This window comes from Pocillopora verrucosa, chromosome 5 (assembly GCF_036669915.1).
Source record: "Pocillopora verrucosa isolate sample1 chromosome 5, ASM3666991v2, whole genome shotgun sequence".
In the NCBI taxonomy this organism is placed as follows: Eukaryota; Metazoa; Cnidaria; class Anthozoa; order Scleractinia; family Pocilloporidae; genus Pocillopora; species Pocillopora verrucosa.
The window spans coordinates 26,568,086-26,585,037 of record NC_089316.1 but is presented as its reverse complement, the minus strand read 5'-3'; the positions used below and the strand labels follow the sequence as shown (position 1 = coordinate 26,585,037).

The 16,952-nt window shown below is 36.4% G+C and overlaps 2 protein-coding genes across 2 annotated transcripts; one reads left to right on the top strand and one right to left on the bottom strand.

Moving 5' to 3' along the window:
• Positions 1–64: 64 nt before the first annotated feature.
• Positions 65–12,113, top strand: LOC131772756 (dynein regulatory complex protein 1-like). The gene is made up of 24 exons (XM_059088708.2): positions 65–248; positions 325–418; positions 559–671; positions 837–888; positions 995–1,051; positions 1,392–1,466; positions 1,566–1,613; positions 2,171–2,260; positions 2,950–3,036; positions 3,470–3,592; positions 4,093–4,167; positions 4,316–4,380; positions 4,470–4,529; positions 4,649–4,723; positions 4,839–4,985; positions 5,610–5,707; positions 6,376–6,506; positions 7,057–7,146; positions 7,903–8,155; positions 8,500–8,578; positions 9,052–9,105; positions 9,196–9,349; positions 10,338–10,382; positions 11,649–12,113. Exons 1-24 carry the CDS (start codon positions 133–135, stop codon positions 11,715–11,717), a joined length of 2,250 nt encoding a protein of 749 aa, XP_058944691.2. The 5' UTR covers positions 65–132; the 3' UTR covers positions 11,718–12,113.
• On the bottom strand, positions 11,745–16,830 carry LOC131772757 (isoamyl acetate-hydrolyzing esterase 1 homolog). The gene is made up of 5 exons (XM_059088709.2): positions 16,768–16,830; positions 15,858–15,910; positions 13,797–14,107; positions 12,561–12,679; positions 11,745–12,160 (listed from the first exon to the last, which is right to left on the bottom strand). The coding sequence occupies exons 1-5, from the start codon at positions 16,819–16,821 to the stop codon at positions 11,987–11,989; spliced, it is 711 nt and encodes a 236-aa protein (XP_058944692.2). The 5' UTR covers positions 16,822–16,830; the 3' UTR covers positions 11,745–11,986.
• Between the last annotated feature and the right edge of the window lie 122 nt (positions 16,831–16,952).

Genomic DNA, 16,952 nt, shown 5'->3' with positions numbered 1-16,952 from the left:
TACGAGAAAGATTGGACACTAGGCGAGATCACCAGGTTACCAAGGTAGCAACGCATAAATACTGACATCTGTAAAATTGAACATATTATGAACAATTTTGTGTGTTAAAAATTTGGTGAGAAAACGAGAGATATGAGTTCCCACGAAGACGACGAGGAAGAAGGACCATCTGTAGATTCTGCAAATGCAGAAGAACGGATAGCTGCACGAAGAATCCGGATACAAAGACGTCTCGAAGCCGCGAGAAGGTAAGCTTTCACAAGCCTGCAAAAAGTTGGAAATGTTTTGAACTTGCAAAACTTTCTGTTCTTTTCTAAATATCAGGGAAGCAAGTGGAGAGGATGCTGCGAAGAAGAAGCCAGTTGATTCAGAGAAAGATGCACTTAAAAGCCGAAAACAAATGGAAGACAGTAGACAGGTTAACAATTTATTTGAAAGATCAACAACATCAGAATAAAATCTGCTACAGGAACAAACTTAATGTCTCTGCTCCTATTCCAGCTGAGGAACAAATGCCAATGTCTTTTTTCTGAACTTTCCTCGTTTTTTTTTACACAGCGCTTGGTGAAACTGAAATCTGATGGTACGGAACTTGTCACTAATGTTCATGTTGCAGCTGATGCAAGAGAGTCAACAAGAAGACTTGAGGAGGAAGAGCAACGAAGGCAAAGGTAAAAAAACTCTTAAAAAATATCTCGCCTTAACTATTCTTTAAATGTGGGTACATTTTTGTATCAATATTTTTAAGTGCGTGGAGAAGAACATGTATTAAGAAATGGATTGTATTGAAGGTAATATTCTGTTTCAAAACTTGCTATTTATTTATTTTTTTGAAGAAATGAGAAGCTTGAAGCTGAGGCCAAGTCTGCTACTGAAAAATTTGAGGAGGTAGGGTTAAAATCCATCTGACCAGAATTTTGTCTAGTGCACTGTATTTGGTACTTTTAGTAGATATGATGTGTCTGTCTTACTTTTTGGAGTTGTTTCTCCTCAGATCACCAAGAAATGGGAGTATGCTCTTTCCAAAGAAATTCCTCAAGACTTGAATGCAGTGAGTGTGTTTTACATGAAAATTTATTAAATACATACAGGAATAACATTGATTAACCTTTCAACCTATAAGAGTGACTAGCATCTAATTTCTCCCCACACCACTTCCACACATTGCATTACACATTAAGGTCACAAAAATAGAAAAAATGATCACCAACCAAAGCAGCTCTTGATCGTTAAACAAATTCTCCATGGCAGCACCTTAGGAAATGTATAGAGAACAGTATGGAGAATATGCATCTGATGCTAGTGTTCAGAGGGCTAAGTACCATAAGTAAAACTAGATTTATATCTTTTTATAGTGTGAAAATAATCTTTCATATTATTTTCAATTCTAGATGTTGACAGAGCAAAAAGGTGCCTGTGACAGTATGATAGATGAGAAAAATAAGCTTATCCATGACTTTCAACAGGTAAATAATTTTTTCTTTTGCTATTTTTCAAGGTATTTTTTGAGGAGATAAGTTTATAGCATTTTGTTAATTTTGATGACTTGAATGTTGTTTTATTAGGAGCTTAAAGCCAAAGATGACCAGTATGTGAAAGACTTGAAAAAAGCTGTGAGTTACCAAATACTTTTATTCATTTAAGACTGAATGATGTAACAAAAACTACATGAAGATTGGCTTGTGCTCCAGGACCTAGGTTTCTCTGTCTGCAGGAAGATTTGAGACAAATCAAAGATAGTTTTACTAGGGGTCTGGCACTAGTTATCAGGGCTCCGCCCCTTGGAGACGTCTCGCAGATTCACATTTCCAAAAACCTCACTCTTTTCTGCAGATGAAGAAATGCTCTTGTGTAAGCACTAATAATTTGGGCTTGCAGGCTTAACCCTTTAACTCTCAAGAGAGATTAACATGTAACTTCTCCCTATGATAATCATACATTATCCCACAAACTGGTAATGAGAATACTCAAACTTATCAGGTAGAAGTTTTTATCTTGATTTCACACCAAATTCTTATAACTAATTTACTAGGGAATGTTTAGCAGCTAAAGGGGAGAATTGACAATCAGATCTGGGAGTTAAACAGTTAAGAGAAGATTTTCTAGATATTGTTTTCTCTAATTGCTCTGTAAGTGTTGACCCTAATTATTTCATGTTCTGTGTTCAAAGGCTGAAGATGTTGACCTTATGGTAGAGAGAATGGAAGAACAGATGAAACAGTTGACAAAAGCTTACAGAGAGGAACTCACTCAGATTGAGGTTTGTAAGATTTACTCTGGGATTTCCTCAACCTTTTCTTTCCCAAGAGCAACCAAAAAGGAATTTCTCCTTACAATATCAATAACTTTTCAAGGAGAAAGAGTCAGTATCCAAGGAAAGATCTTGTGTGATTTGACATCAAATTCTCCAATATCATTTATTATCCTTATGGAAGAAGACTTAAATGTCTAATGATTCGAAGATGTCATAGCAAAGACAGCATATTCTCCTCAGTTATTTTAAGACCCTAAATGTGGTTCTGGTCTGGGATTTGAAACCTTGACCTCCCATAGAGTATAGCAGGTAATTTAGTGTTAACAACTGGGTTGAAAACGTAAATTAGCCACCGTAAAGGGTAAATCACTGTTTCCCACGCAAAGCACATGCCCGTTAGAAGCCTCGATCATCATGGCGGACAAACTCGAATCATCAGCTTTTTTACCCTTTACGGTGGCTAATTTACGTTTTCAACCCAGTTGTTAACACTAAATTACCTGCTATACTCTCCCACCAACGCAGCACCACAGTTTCTTTAGAAACTTACCCCTTTACTCCCATAGAGTAGTCCAGTACTCTACAAATTGAGTGAACTAGGCAGCTAAAGCTCTATGCTATAACTCAGATATGTGATTTAATGAATGCATGGTTATGAATTAATTTTTATTTTTAATTGTTTTACCTTGTTATAGAAAGCTTTTGTAACTGAACGAGGTGAACTGATTGATAATAACAGAAAGAAATGGGACACCTCCATGCAACAGAGACGTGACAAGGAGGTAGATTACCATGACTTATTATCTCTGTAATAGTATGTGCACTATGATTGGTCAATTTTGCAGGCCATATTTCAATATACAGCTAGTTGAATTCAAAATTTTAATGGAAGTGAAATTTCCCCCTCTGTTTGAACCCAGAGTAAAAATGAATATCTTTCTAGCATAGCTTTCTCAGTCTGTACTGCTACAGAACCTTAATTTTTTGTGCTCAGATTCATGGCCTGTGTGCTGTGTGCTGTGCACTTATGCCATCAATATAATCCAAATGGAAAACTTGGTCTATAATTACATTACAACCTTGAAACTTGAGAAGTAAGAGGTATTAATAACTTCAGATTATAATTTAAGGAAATAAATTCACTCAGAAATAACTATTGTGACTTAAAAGAACAGACATCACTCTTAGTAATAACTTGACTTGATTGAACCACAGGTTGAGTACATGGATTCTCGACGTAAAAGAGTTGAAGACCATGAAAATCAGTTACAAACATTGAGAGTCCAGGATGCAGAGGAATACAACATGGTGAAGATCAAACTGGAGACAGACGTACAGGTGAGTAGCCTAACTAATAGAACAGGTTCTTTTCTTTTTTTAATTTTTTTTAAAACTGGTTTGATCCCACACATTTTGAATTCAAAACACTTTTTCATATGCACTCTGGTGAATGGCTTCTTAAATGTTGATGATTTCTGCACAATAAATGGTTATGGCTCTGGGTAAAATTTAAAAAGACACATGTCGTGCTTTTGAAGAAGAAGGAAGAAGGTCAGAGCAAAAAGGGTAAAAGGAGATTGAGAGAATGCATTGGGAAAAAACTTGCGACTGCTAAGAATCAATCCTGGAACTCTCACTAACGAGGAGGACAGCTATTGATTTTGCCCAGTTTGCAGAGCTTATTTATAATGAGAATGTGCGTCCAGGGAGAAGAACACAGCACATCAGTGTGGTGCTCTACAATCTGAGCTAGCCAGGCAGTAGTTTATACAGGCCATTAAAGGATAAGTTCAGGAAGGCAGTTGATCAATCTACTTTTCAAATTTCCTCTAATCTAGATATTGGAACAACAGCTACAGCAAATGAAAGCCACATACCAGTTAAACCAAGAAAAGCTGGAGTATAACTTTCAAGTGAGTCATTTCTAGAAACAGTAAAGATAATTGCACTGTTAACCTTTCAGTTCCTTGAGTGACCAAGACAGAACTTTGTTCTGAGTAACAGGATAGCTATAACATCAGGAGATGCTCAAATTAAACAATTACTTAATATTTTAAATAGGTGCTGAAGAAGCGCGATGAGGAAAACACTATCACAAAATCACAACAGAAACGTAAAATCACCAGGTTTGTATAGTATCCAGATACAGTGTACTCTTTACTTGCAAACATGGGCTTGTAAAAATTTATGTAGACTTTTATGTCCTTTTTTCCAGACTTCAAGATGTCCTAAATAATCTTAAACAGAAGCTGGCCAAGCAAGAAAAACAATATAGGTGATGATTTATTTTGATCATTTTGAAATCAAATCCTCTGACTTACCAGGTGGGGCTGCTTGAAATATCATGGGTATGTGTTTCAATCCATAATTTGGTAATTACTGTTGGTTTACCAGAGAGGACAATCAAAGCTTAACAGACGATTACAAAAGAATCACAGAACAGTTTAGAGAACTACAAAAAAAGTCGAGGTTAGTATTGGAGGTTTTTTCTCTCAATCTGTAGTTGTGAGGGGCATATCCTATGACACGCACTTTATAGGATTTTTTTATGGATCAGAATTAAATTTTTACCGGTATTTTGTAGACATTTTCAGACAACAGATCAAAAGAAGTTTCAGGATGTGTGGGCCATGAATGAGGAGCAAGTCAGGGAACTGGTGCACAGTGTGCTGGAGGCAGACAGAATTATTCATGAACATCAATTGGGTCTGCCTTGGGAGCCACCTAATCTGTAAGTACAGTCACATGACTGTGTGACTATTATGAAGTGTCATCAATGCAAATGTCAAACCAGTTAATCCACATCTGATTTGAGTTTGGTGAACTACTGTACATTTTTTTTGATTAAGTAGTTTGATTGTCTGTTTGGGAGTGAGACTGATGAGGATTCCACTTAGGTTGTTAAAACAGATGGACTACTCTATGGCAGGGAGTCACCTGTTGCTCATAGATTTAACCATTTATTGTCAAACGGTGACTGGTATACAAACACACCATAAAAAGACAAACAACTTATTCACTGCATTCACACCAAAAATAAACTGAACAGAATAGCCTAACATTAGCAATAGATTGAAACTGGCCAATTACAACCTATGTACTCTGTACACTTAAGACTTTCAGCCAATAGCATCATGTCAAAGTGACCAATCAGTGTGCAAGAACTGGACTTCTAAGACTCATTTGACAACAATTTCTCACTTGACTCTGTTGATGACTTCAGCTCAGGTTGTCAAAACATCATTCGCCATGCACCACAGACAACAGTTCTTCTCAGGACTATTCTCACCTAGGCTATGCTATCAAGCACTGTTTTGTAGTAGTGGAATGAATTCGATTTTGTTTCTCATTTTAGAGATTTCATGGACACTCCCAAGACTGCAGAACAGACTTATGGAAGTAAAGAGCAAAAAATGTCTGCAACACAGATGGCTCATGAGATCATGTCAGGAGGTGAGCACTCAAAAGCAAGAATTACCCCTGAAACAGGTGTCCAAGCATTCTAGGGTTACACATGATGGGTGGTTAAGGCCAAAATTAATATTGAAGTGTAAATTTAATAGAAAGACAAGTGTGATTCAAAAATTTATGAACCAGTCTGAGACTTGATTTGCCTCCTGAAATATATGTGACTGGTGAATTTTTTTCATGCATTTCTTGAAAACCTCAAGATTTCTCTGAAACCTTTGTACACAAGAGGACATAATTATTTTAGGTTTTCCCTTTTATGTAATGTGAGAATTGTTCTTAAAATTTGTGAGCAAAATGGGATCAAAAACTCTTTCTCCCCCCCCCCCTCCCCCATTTGCTACCCTCACCAGATAATTTGGCAGGTCTCAATTTTTAGTCCAATTTTGTTAGTCTTAATTACTGTAACATTACCAAAAACTTCCAGTCTTTAATTGTAAGGTTTGAAATCAGAGACTCCCAAACTATCAACTGACTCAAAAGGAACTTGTCTGTTTACAGATCAACTATTTTTTGTCTCAGTTGATAATTGTTCACTCTACAAGAATATTAATAGGTGTGGAAAATTGAAGAAATGTAATTTATGTATAACAGAGTTAATGCAATGTTCAATAGTGATTGTAAGTTGTTTTGTGTGATCAACTGTATTTCAGTTGGGACAGATGATGGAGAGGAAGATATTGATAAGAGTTCAGTTGGTGGCAAGCTTGAGAGACAGATGGCAGGAAAGAACTTGTCTGCTAAAACCATCAAAGCTGTATTGGAACTCATCTGTGATGAGGCTGTGAGTCAAACACTTACTGTTACAAACATATTTAACAATATTATATTAAGTAATTGTTTTAGTATAATTGCTCAGGTGCACATGAATTCTGTTGTAAAATTGTTTTTTGTTGTTAAAACCATTCTGTTATGATTATGTTTTGATTACTCATGTAGAGATAAGCAGCCAGTTGCCACTCAAATTCAACAGGTCTATTGTAATCATTCAGCAAAAACTTCATATCTTTCTTTTGAAAAGTGTTATGCTAAAATATTTCAATAGCATCTTTTGCACTCTACGTAATTGAATTTTGTTCTATCAGTTTCATCAATTCCTTGGTAAAATTGACAGAACAAGGGCAATAATCTTGAATTTTGGCACTCCAGCTATAATCACCCAGTGCAAGGTGATTATAGCAAGATATGAAGCAATCCTCAACCAATCAGAGTGCACTTACCTCTACAATCACAAAAGCAATTTAACCAATAACTTATAAAGTATAAATGATGTATTTTATATCATTAATAATATATTTTTGTCATTTATCTTTTGCTATTTTTACAAATTGTAGGGATTTCTTGTGGAGTCTAAGCTAACCAAACTACTTGCTCCTCTTGAGAAAGATGAACAATCTCTGATGAAGCTTGATGCCATCTTTGCAGTAAGTGTTTGTTATTGCTTGAAGAGAATAATTTGGAATATTATTGGTGTTACTCTATTGCATTTTTTCCTAGCCTTTAAAAACTTAGACTGCACAGTGAAATGCAAAATTAAAATCAGCCACATATTGTTACTAGTCACTTGTTATATAATTATATAATTACAAATATTTTTTGTAATTACCGTTACCAGCACTTATTCATTCCCTTCAATATTCAAATTTTATAAAATGTCTTCTGGGATAAAGCTACTTGTCACTGCATTGGGCATGGTGCACCCTGTAATTGTTTTTATCCTGTGAATTCATTTAAAGAAAGGAAGCTTGTAGTCATAAGAAAAGCAAATGGCACAAAATATCTTTCTTTTCTGTCTCAATGATCTCAAAGCTTGTCTTGAACATTGGAAACTTGACTTGAGCCTCAATTCTCAAAGCTTTCAAGAATCAAGGTTCAAGAGTTAAGGGCTGAGTTTTGAGTGATGCAATCAATCGCTCTGATGAAGGGCTAACGCTCGAAATGTCAGCTTTTTTACCCTTTTACCCGGTGGCTAATTTACGTTTTCAACTCAGTTGTTAACACTAAATTACCTGGTATACTCTCCCACAGACGCAGCACCACAGTTTCTTTAGAAACTTACCCCTTTACTTTTGAGTGGTTACCATACTGTATGTTGATGTTCATGTAACAGTGACTTCTTTAATTATCATTGCCAGGTTTGACCTTGTTTAATTAATCTTTCTTTTTATTTTATTTTGAAGGCACTGGGTGTAGATACAGAGGATGACATCTATCTGCTGTCAAACTACTTCCTTGGTCATGGAGAGAGTGAACAAGCACCAGAAGGAAGCGAGAAAGGAACTAAGGATGATGAGATGACAGAAGAGAAGGCAACCATTGAAGAAACAGCTGGCAAAATGGATGAAAGAGAAAAGGAAGATGAAGATGGATCTGTAGTGTTGAGTGTAGATGAGAAGGCAAGCGATTCATCGTCTGTCAAAGCACATTTGTCAGGTAAGACTTGTGTGGATTTTCTCCTTTACCAGGGGCTTATCAGTTTACATAGTTCTCCTTACTGTTCTCCATATATTTTCCAAGATGTTGACAAGGAGAATTTGTTCAACAATCAACAGCTTCTTTTAGTTCTAGTTGATCATTTTCTTCATTCTCACAATCCTAGTGTGTGGTTTAGGGGTGATATTGTGAGGTGAAATTTGACGCTATTCAAAATATTTGTCTATTTATCTCAGTTATGATTCTTGGCACAACATCAGATTTAATCATGGCTAAAATTCATTTTCCTTTGTCCTGTAAAAATGAAATGATTTTTTGTTAAAAAAAAGGATTTGTTCCTACAGAAATGAAGAACCTTATTCACCCAAATGAAGTTGTGAAGGCTTTAAGAAAATTTGTGCAAGACAACCGCCAACCACAGAAGTAAGTAAATTCATGTAAAGCTTGAAAGCTGTTTTTGTGCTGAGGGAAACTAAAACCTTAAATTCCCAAGATCTGAAGACTACTTCATGCTACAGATTAGCAAAAATGTCTTTTCGGTTAGTTCTGAGAATTTGGAGTTGTGTCACTTCTGAAACAAAATCCTCTCATTGATATTTCTCCTTACTGATTTTTAACTCTCTGGTTAACCCTTTAACTCCCAAGATCTGGTTGTTAATTCTCCCTTCTAGCTGCTACACATATCTTTGTAAATTAGTTATGAGAATTTGGTGTTAGATCAAGATATCAACTTCTACCTGACACATTTGAATATTCTCATTACATGTTTGCTGGATAATGTAAGGATATTATAGGGAGAAGTTTTCTACTTTCGGATTATTATTTGGAGTGTGTGGGTCAGGGGTTATTTCATTGAAAATCACAACTTGACCTTGTGTGATTGTATTTCCCTTCAGGGAAGCTAAGCGGCAAAGTTTAAAGGTGGGAGCTGGAGTTGGAAAAGTGACCACGTAAGTATATGATTGTCAAAAAACATTTAAATTTCTTTTTTGACAGCTAAAATGTAGCACAAAATTAAAAATACCTCTGTTATTTTACAGGCTTGATGAAAGTTTCTGGCAAAATATGGCTTCAGTAATAGATGTAAAGAAAGAGCGAGTTTGGACAGCTTTGTTAGATGGATTTGAAAAGTATTTGGCAGTGCTGACAGAGAGGGCGGCTCTGATACAAGAAACAGATGCCCTCACACAGCAGGTGAGCAAGAGATGGTACAGTTATACCAGATTTGGAAGAGATATTTTGTGCAATGTTCTGTGCAATATTGTACCAAACAGGGTTGTCAACAAGATTTTGAGTAGTGAGATTGTGATACATAGGAGGGGGTACTAGGGTCATCAGTAGCATGCTTCCATGCTGAAAATTGAACCACAAGTATTTAGAATAGCTGGTGCAATTTTTTTATTCAGAGTGGAATATGAAATGCACTGAACAATTGGTTTATATGTCAGTGTGCGTTCATCAAGATATGAAGCACTTAGGAAGTTTGGAGAGCACTTAGGAAGTTTGGAGAGCACGATGAGTGCTCTCCAAACTTCCTAAGTGCTTCACATCTTGATGAACGCACAGCTGATGTATGAACCAATTGTTTTATAACATTTTCAACCCAAAGGAAAATTTTTTTCTCAAGGGATTTGTTTGCTGACGTCATGAGCGTGCACAATAGGAATATGAAGCACACTCACGCAATTGAATTTGATTAGACAAATTTACTAGCTATGTTATAACATTTGTTGGCTTATAAACTTTTACCAACCTTTTGTAAAGCATGGGATATTTTATCAGTTTCTGCACTTCACAATCATTATACTAAATTAATACCTGATGCACCATTTTCAAAGAGTTAGTTATTTCAGCATTTAGAATGTTTGTTACTGAGATACAAACAGGATTGTTGCTAAGTGCCAGCTGCCGGTGAAATATGCCAGATGATAAAACAGCAATTGCCAGCTGGATTTTAGACTGGAGTGCTCAGTTAAGCAAAACATGCACTTTTTAGACTATACACTTAAAATACTATCTTCAAGCTGGCTCACTTGATATTTCAGCTGGCAGCCTAATTCCTTAGCTACAATCCCTACAAGTTATTTTGGTTTTGCATATAGCCACACACACTGTAGCTTGGAAACATCTTGTCTGGTAAACAATAAGTGAACAATGTATTGAGGTTGATATTTGTTTCCAGAATGCAGAGCTAAGGATGTTGCTGCATCAGTATGTGAACTCCAGAGTAAGTTTATTATTTCTCAGCTGAGCTTGACACATTGATTTGGAACCACACTTGAGTCTCATTAAATTCTCTTCTGTTAAGAAATACCACAAGGAATTGTTTCTTGTTGTCTTTCTTAATGGGTGAGAGAATATGACTACACCATGATTATTGATAGTATTAGTTACTTATAGTCAAAGTTAGGAGAAACATGATTAGTCAGCAGTGAGGAAACATTTTGAAAAGATAACTCGCAGAAGAGTTTGAGACAGTTAACAATGTTCCCACTCTCAATCCCACTTGCTCCCATTCCCTCTCTTCTCATTTTCGTTCCCACTCCTGTTCCCATTCCCATTCTCTTCCCATTCTCATTCTCATTCCCACTCCTGTTCCCATTCCCTTTCTCTTCTCACTCTCATTCCCCCTCCTGCTCCCATTCTCATCTCAATCTCATTCCCACTCCTGTTCCCATTCCCTTCTCACTCTCATTCCCACCCCTGTTCCCATTCTCTTCACACTCATTCCCTTTCCTGTTCCCAATCTCATTCCCACTTGTTCCCATTCTCTTCCCACTCTTATTCTCACCCCTGTTCCCATTCTCACCCTATTTTCACTCTCATTCCTACTCCCATTCCTGTTCCCATTCATATTCCCATTCTATACCCATTATTTGGTGAGCTAGGCCATTACTGAGTTCATACAGCTGTTTGCATCAAAAAGGACAAAGTGCACACAACACTCTTGAAAGGTATTCCAGGTGTCTTGAAATCAATTGTTGTAAATGAGTTACAGAAATAAATATGGACTAAAGGACAAATGGACAAGGGTAAATACTGATATACTCATGAATACAAGAGGAACAAAGCAATAAAATATTGCCTTGCACAAATTGTTTCTTAAGGTAACCTAGAGTTTGCTCTCCATGAGTTTACATCATTTTCAGTGTTCATTAGGGTCAATGAGTGCGTCCTTTTCTTCATTTTTCATCAAGTTTAGAATTAAAAGTCAGTCTTGCAAACAAAAAAATTCATCAAACCTGTTACACTTCTTTTACAATGCTGTTTTCCCTGAAATCCTGACATCAAGGAACTGGACCTGAAAACTAGTCACACTGCCTTTCAAGGTTGATGCATGCACTTGCATTTTTTCCAAAAACCTTTCTGCAAACAGCTGTACATAACATGTGTCCTGCGTACTGTTAAGATCAGCAATGTCAATAGCTTAAAGTGCATGAAAAGAATAAATGTTATATATTTTTTGTAATTAATGTTCTTGTTATCCTACAAGGTAAATCAAGAGCTTGAAATTCCACCCACCAGGATACTCCAGGCAGAGCTATCCAAAGAACATGAATAAACTGTACATTAAGCTTGTAAACATCCCTTGTAGAAGTGTGTCATATTTATTGTAATAAAAATATACAAATCTGATTCATACAATGTCTATTTGGATGTAATGCACAATTACAATTAAACTTTGTCTCCATAACAGTTAACTTAAATATTTGATAATTGATACACTGGATTACGCATGCATTTGGTGTGGTTTTTACTTACGATCTATGCTTTTATATTTTTAATAATTGTTTGTTTTGGTCAGTAAATAAAGGTAATTAACCCAAGGTGCTAATTATTACAAAAGTATTTATCTGGATGCTTTGGGTCTACATCCTTCCAGTCAGGAAATATCATAGGCAAGTGTCCTAACTTGGTATCCAGCACTGGAATCACTTGCTGTGCCACAAACTGGTTTCCCTCTTTTGAAAAATGTAGGCCATCACTTACAAAAGACTCCCAGTTCTAAAAATTCAAAGATTTTTAGTTTTAGATTGTGAGGACATATGATAATGGAAAGGGAGGTTGGGGGTTGGAGAGAAATGCCCAAATGGAACTTTTGATGCGAGATCTATTTCTCTCTCTTTTCCTGATAACTAAGTTATCAGGAAAAACTTTGAGCTTGGAGCCCAAAGATCTAAAAACCAGATGCCTGCAGACAAAGAGGAAGCCTTTTGTTAAGATTTGGGCTGCATGGAATTTAGGGTGGGTGGTAATAGTGGGTGGTAATCAGTTATTGCCGTGGATGAAAAATTTCAGTTGTTAATACTATGATCATCAGCACCCTTAAACCTTGTTGAAAGTGTATTTCATACTTCTTATCGGCACAAGTTGATAAAATCTACAGATTAACATCCAAACTTACCGGCTGTTCATGGAATAACTTGTAAAGATCGACAACCTCCACTCCAAGCTTTTTTCCCACATCAGCGCATTTTTCAGCAAAAGGTTTTACCCGGGCATCCCAAAGGCTTACTGGTATATCTTGTAAAGAAAATTAACAATCATTGGATTAATAATTCATGTGTGGTCAACAATCTCCACCAAAGATACTCACAGGTTCAGAATCAAAGAATTTCTCTCAAAAGTAAGAAAAGAAAGAGTTCAATAAAATGACCGACTACATAGAATAGCAGAGGAAGTGTGATGAAAAGATTTCCATCTGTCTCCCCTTTTGATAGATAGAGGATATTACATGGTGCGGATATGAGAAATTTCTCTTCCAGCGTTGAAAAATTTTTCAAAAGTGAGCAAACACAAGAAGTGAAACTTTGTATCTCTAAGTGGCCATGTAATATTCTATTTATTATATAAACACCAATGAAATACTTATGAAGGCAATGCTATCAAAGACACTGCGTTGAAAGGACCTATTTATTTTATGTAACCATAGCAACAGTGATCCTTTAACAAGTGAATATGTCGTGTTATCTTCACACGAGAAGATATGTCTTTGCTCTAAAACTCACTTGGTATTTAATTGATTTTGTGTAATAGAAGAGAATCTCTCCTTAGTTACAATCATAAAATAAAAATAAAAATGTTGTTTATATATTTATTATTTTTTGAGGAAATCAAGAGTGACTTCATCCATTACAAAGGGCCAATCTGTGACCTTTGTAATTTTTTTTTCAGTCAGACAAGTCATATATACGTAACAAATGTATATCTATCTTGTTAGATCTTTTGGTGTGTAGTATCATGGAGTATTTTTACAAGTTATGCCGCATTTTGACAACCAAGTAGGGTGAGTTAAAATACAAACACTTCACCCTTTCACTTCCAAGATCTTGAGAGTAATTCTCCTCACTGCCTGCCATACCCTTCTCATGATGTTAGTTCAGGGAATTTAGTCTTGGATCAACCAATAATCACCTAACTAATAGTTTTCTTTACTCTTGTCACTGGTCGGCTTGATATTATATTGATATTATAAAGAGAAATTCTGTCTTGATCACTCATAGGAGAGAAAGAGTCAAACAGGTTTTTTTTTTAACAGTACAAAATAACCAACCATCCAATAGCACTGTATCTTAGTACTTGACTTGGGCATTATTTGTAATCTACTTAGTGCAGTTGGATAATAAAAACAGTTACTTACCACGTTCTGCACAACATTCCTTGTAGTTATCATCTGCTACTGCTGGTGGTGTCATTAAAACTATTTGACTTGCTTCCATGCCATCATTCATGAATTGTGTCAAGATATCCATTAAGTTTGTAGCATACTGTTCTACAGTAAGTCCCCGTGGGTCTGTCTCATTGCAGACAGCATCATTTGAACCAAGTAGCACAATTGCCGCCACAGTACTACCCTTGGGATTATTGTCACTCTGAAGGACTTTGGGTAGAATGAACTTGTTATATGCTGATGTATAACCACTGAATCCTCGATTAAGAACATCACATTTCCTGTTGATAAAAAATGAAACAAAACTCAGGAACAAATAAAATTTCTATTCAATTTACTGAATGTGGATGAGATGTCACAACACATGATTACAAAAATTAGCATAGTAATACTTGGCTATGGGTTCCAGTAATACATAGATTTAGCCAAGCCTAAAAGCGGAGCTTGCATTTTTTTTTTCCTCATGTCTCAAGAGCACAACGCCTTGCCCCGGCCAGGACTAGAACCCGGGTCATCTGACTCAGAGCCAAGTGCACTGACCACTGGACTACTGAACAAAGCTGTGGTGTTGGCATGCCCGCAGTACAGTTGACCATGCATGTTAAAAGTAGCATCTCTTATAGTCATACGGTTGTACGGTCATACGGTTCTACATCCAAATTTCTTCGGCTTGATGGGTTACCACTATTTTGTATAATTATAGGGCTACGCTCTGCGAGCTCTGCTATAGACTGTAAGGAATAGTTGTACATTTAGAAATTTTTTACCCTTTACACCCTAACATCAGTATACACATTCTCTATACTGTTCTCTATACATCTCCTGAAGTGCAGATAAGGAGAATTTGTTGAACAATCAAGAGCCTTTTTTAGTTTGTGATCATTCCCTTTATTCCTATAACCCTTATGATTCAATTTAGATAATGCACCTTCTAACACAAAACTGTTCAAACTGCTGTTTGGTAGAGTGAAATTTTCATGTACCAATAATTCATAGTTCTTAGCATTATTTCTTAAACATTCCCAAAACAATTCTCAGGGGTACTAGGATGTTAAACCTTTTCACCCTAACATCAGTATGCATATTCTCCATACTGTTCTCTATACATTTCTTAACATGCTGACAAAGAGAATATATTTAACATTCATGAGCTTTTTCAGTTGGAGATTGTTACCTTTATTCTTGTGCTCTTTATGTGTGATTCAGGGGTGATATTGTTGGGAGAAATTAGATGTCAGTCACTCTTAGGGGTGAAAGTGTAAACCCTTTAACTCCCATAAGTGACCAAGACAGATTTTCTCCTTACAATATCAATACAATATCAACCAGATAAGTAATGAGAACTAAGAAAAATATCAATTTAGGGATAATTAGTGGATCCAATACTAAATTCTCTGCACCAACATCATGACAATTGTATGGTTGACAGTAAGGAAAGTTACAAATTTGATCTGGGAGTTAAAGGGTTAAGGAGGCTGTTCCACCCAATTTAGACCTCTCACCTTAAACCCTACTGATCTTTTTCTTTAAACCCCTGACTGGCATCTAATTTCTCCTTAGATATAACACCTGAATCAAACATTAAGGTCAGGCGAATAAAGGAGCTGATCACTGACTAAAGAAGCTCTTGATTGTTAGACAAATTCTCCATGTTGGCATCTTAGGAAATGTTTAGAGAACAGTATGAAGAATATGCATACTGATCTTAGGGTGTAAAAGCTTAATTAGCTAAGCCCCACTATTCATTGTATAAATTGACCCTCTCAGAATTAAAACCTTCCTTTATTTTCAAAACACCACCAAAAAAAAATGTAACCTCTTTCCTATTCTTTTTAACTCATGCAAAACTTTGAGCCTGATCCTTGCAGTATCAAGACCTATGTCGTGTATGAACCTTGTTCTCTGTAACTCAGCAGTAAAGCGTCAGAGTGCAGAGGGTTTGATTCTTTGAGAGGAATCAAAGTTGTTTTTTTTTTCTCACTATTCAGACAAAACAAAAAAAAGTCTCCCTTTATTTCTTTGTAAACAAACCTTTGATAATAATCTGCCAGTGTTGCTCCCCAGCCTCCCTCACTAAAAGATTGCTGTTAGAAGTGCAAAGTTACATCTTTATATCAAGAATGCAAAGTTTTTGGTGAAATCTTGCGTGACATCTTTACCAGGAAACTTTTCAAAGATAAATCTGCATCTTGGAAAGAAAGAGAGACTGAATGGGAGGGGGTGGGGTGTGGAGATATGGGAAAAGGGAGGGTAGGCTAAAAAGCAGGTTTTCCATAGAATTCTGAAGCCATGTTGCAAGTAAAAAAATTTATGTAAATTGAGGGTCTTATCGGTGGGGAAGAGTGGCCATACCTTGGAAATCAGCCTTCTCTAAGGATGAAAGGCAGACAAGAATAAACTCCTCTCTAACAAACTTTTAACCCTTAAACTCCTTAAAGTGATTAACATGTATCTTCTCCTTTTAATATCCATACATTATGCACCAAACAGTAATGAGAATACTCAAACTCATCAGGGGAAAGTTGTCATCTGATCTAACAGCAAGTTCTCATCACTACTAAATAAGGAAATGTCACGCTGTAAGAGGGGAGAATTAATAAACAATCGTATCTTGGGATCACAAACTTTACGGTAGTCTCCGAATTTCGCCAATGTTTTCTTTTCAGAAGAAAGTGTTTGCAGATTGAAGTATGGGATTGTATGAAAATATTGTATCTCTGATCGACAATACAATGCGCTCACCATCATGGTACCGTACCACTGGGTGCCGAGTCTTTTATGTGAAGAAAAACACAACACCGCGATATTTGTTAGCAGGTTGCCAACTTTTGACGTGATGATAACGTGAAGTGACGGCATTTAAAGACCAGCAGTGGAAGATTTTTACACACTTCAGTAAAACGGAGGTTCTTAAACTGATATAAAATAATTTCAAACTTACCTGAGTTAAGGAATCCCCGAAGAGAACAAGTTTTGGAAACAATCTTACCGCCATCTTCACCGAGAGAATGCGAGAGGAAACTGGAGACAAATTGAACTTGAACTAGTAACCAGGCTCTTCTCGACTGTGAGTTTTTAAAGGAACTTTGAAGCGTCAGAGCGAATAACGCTCGAAACGTCAGCTTT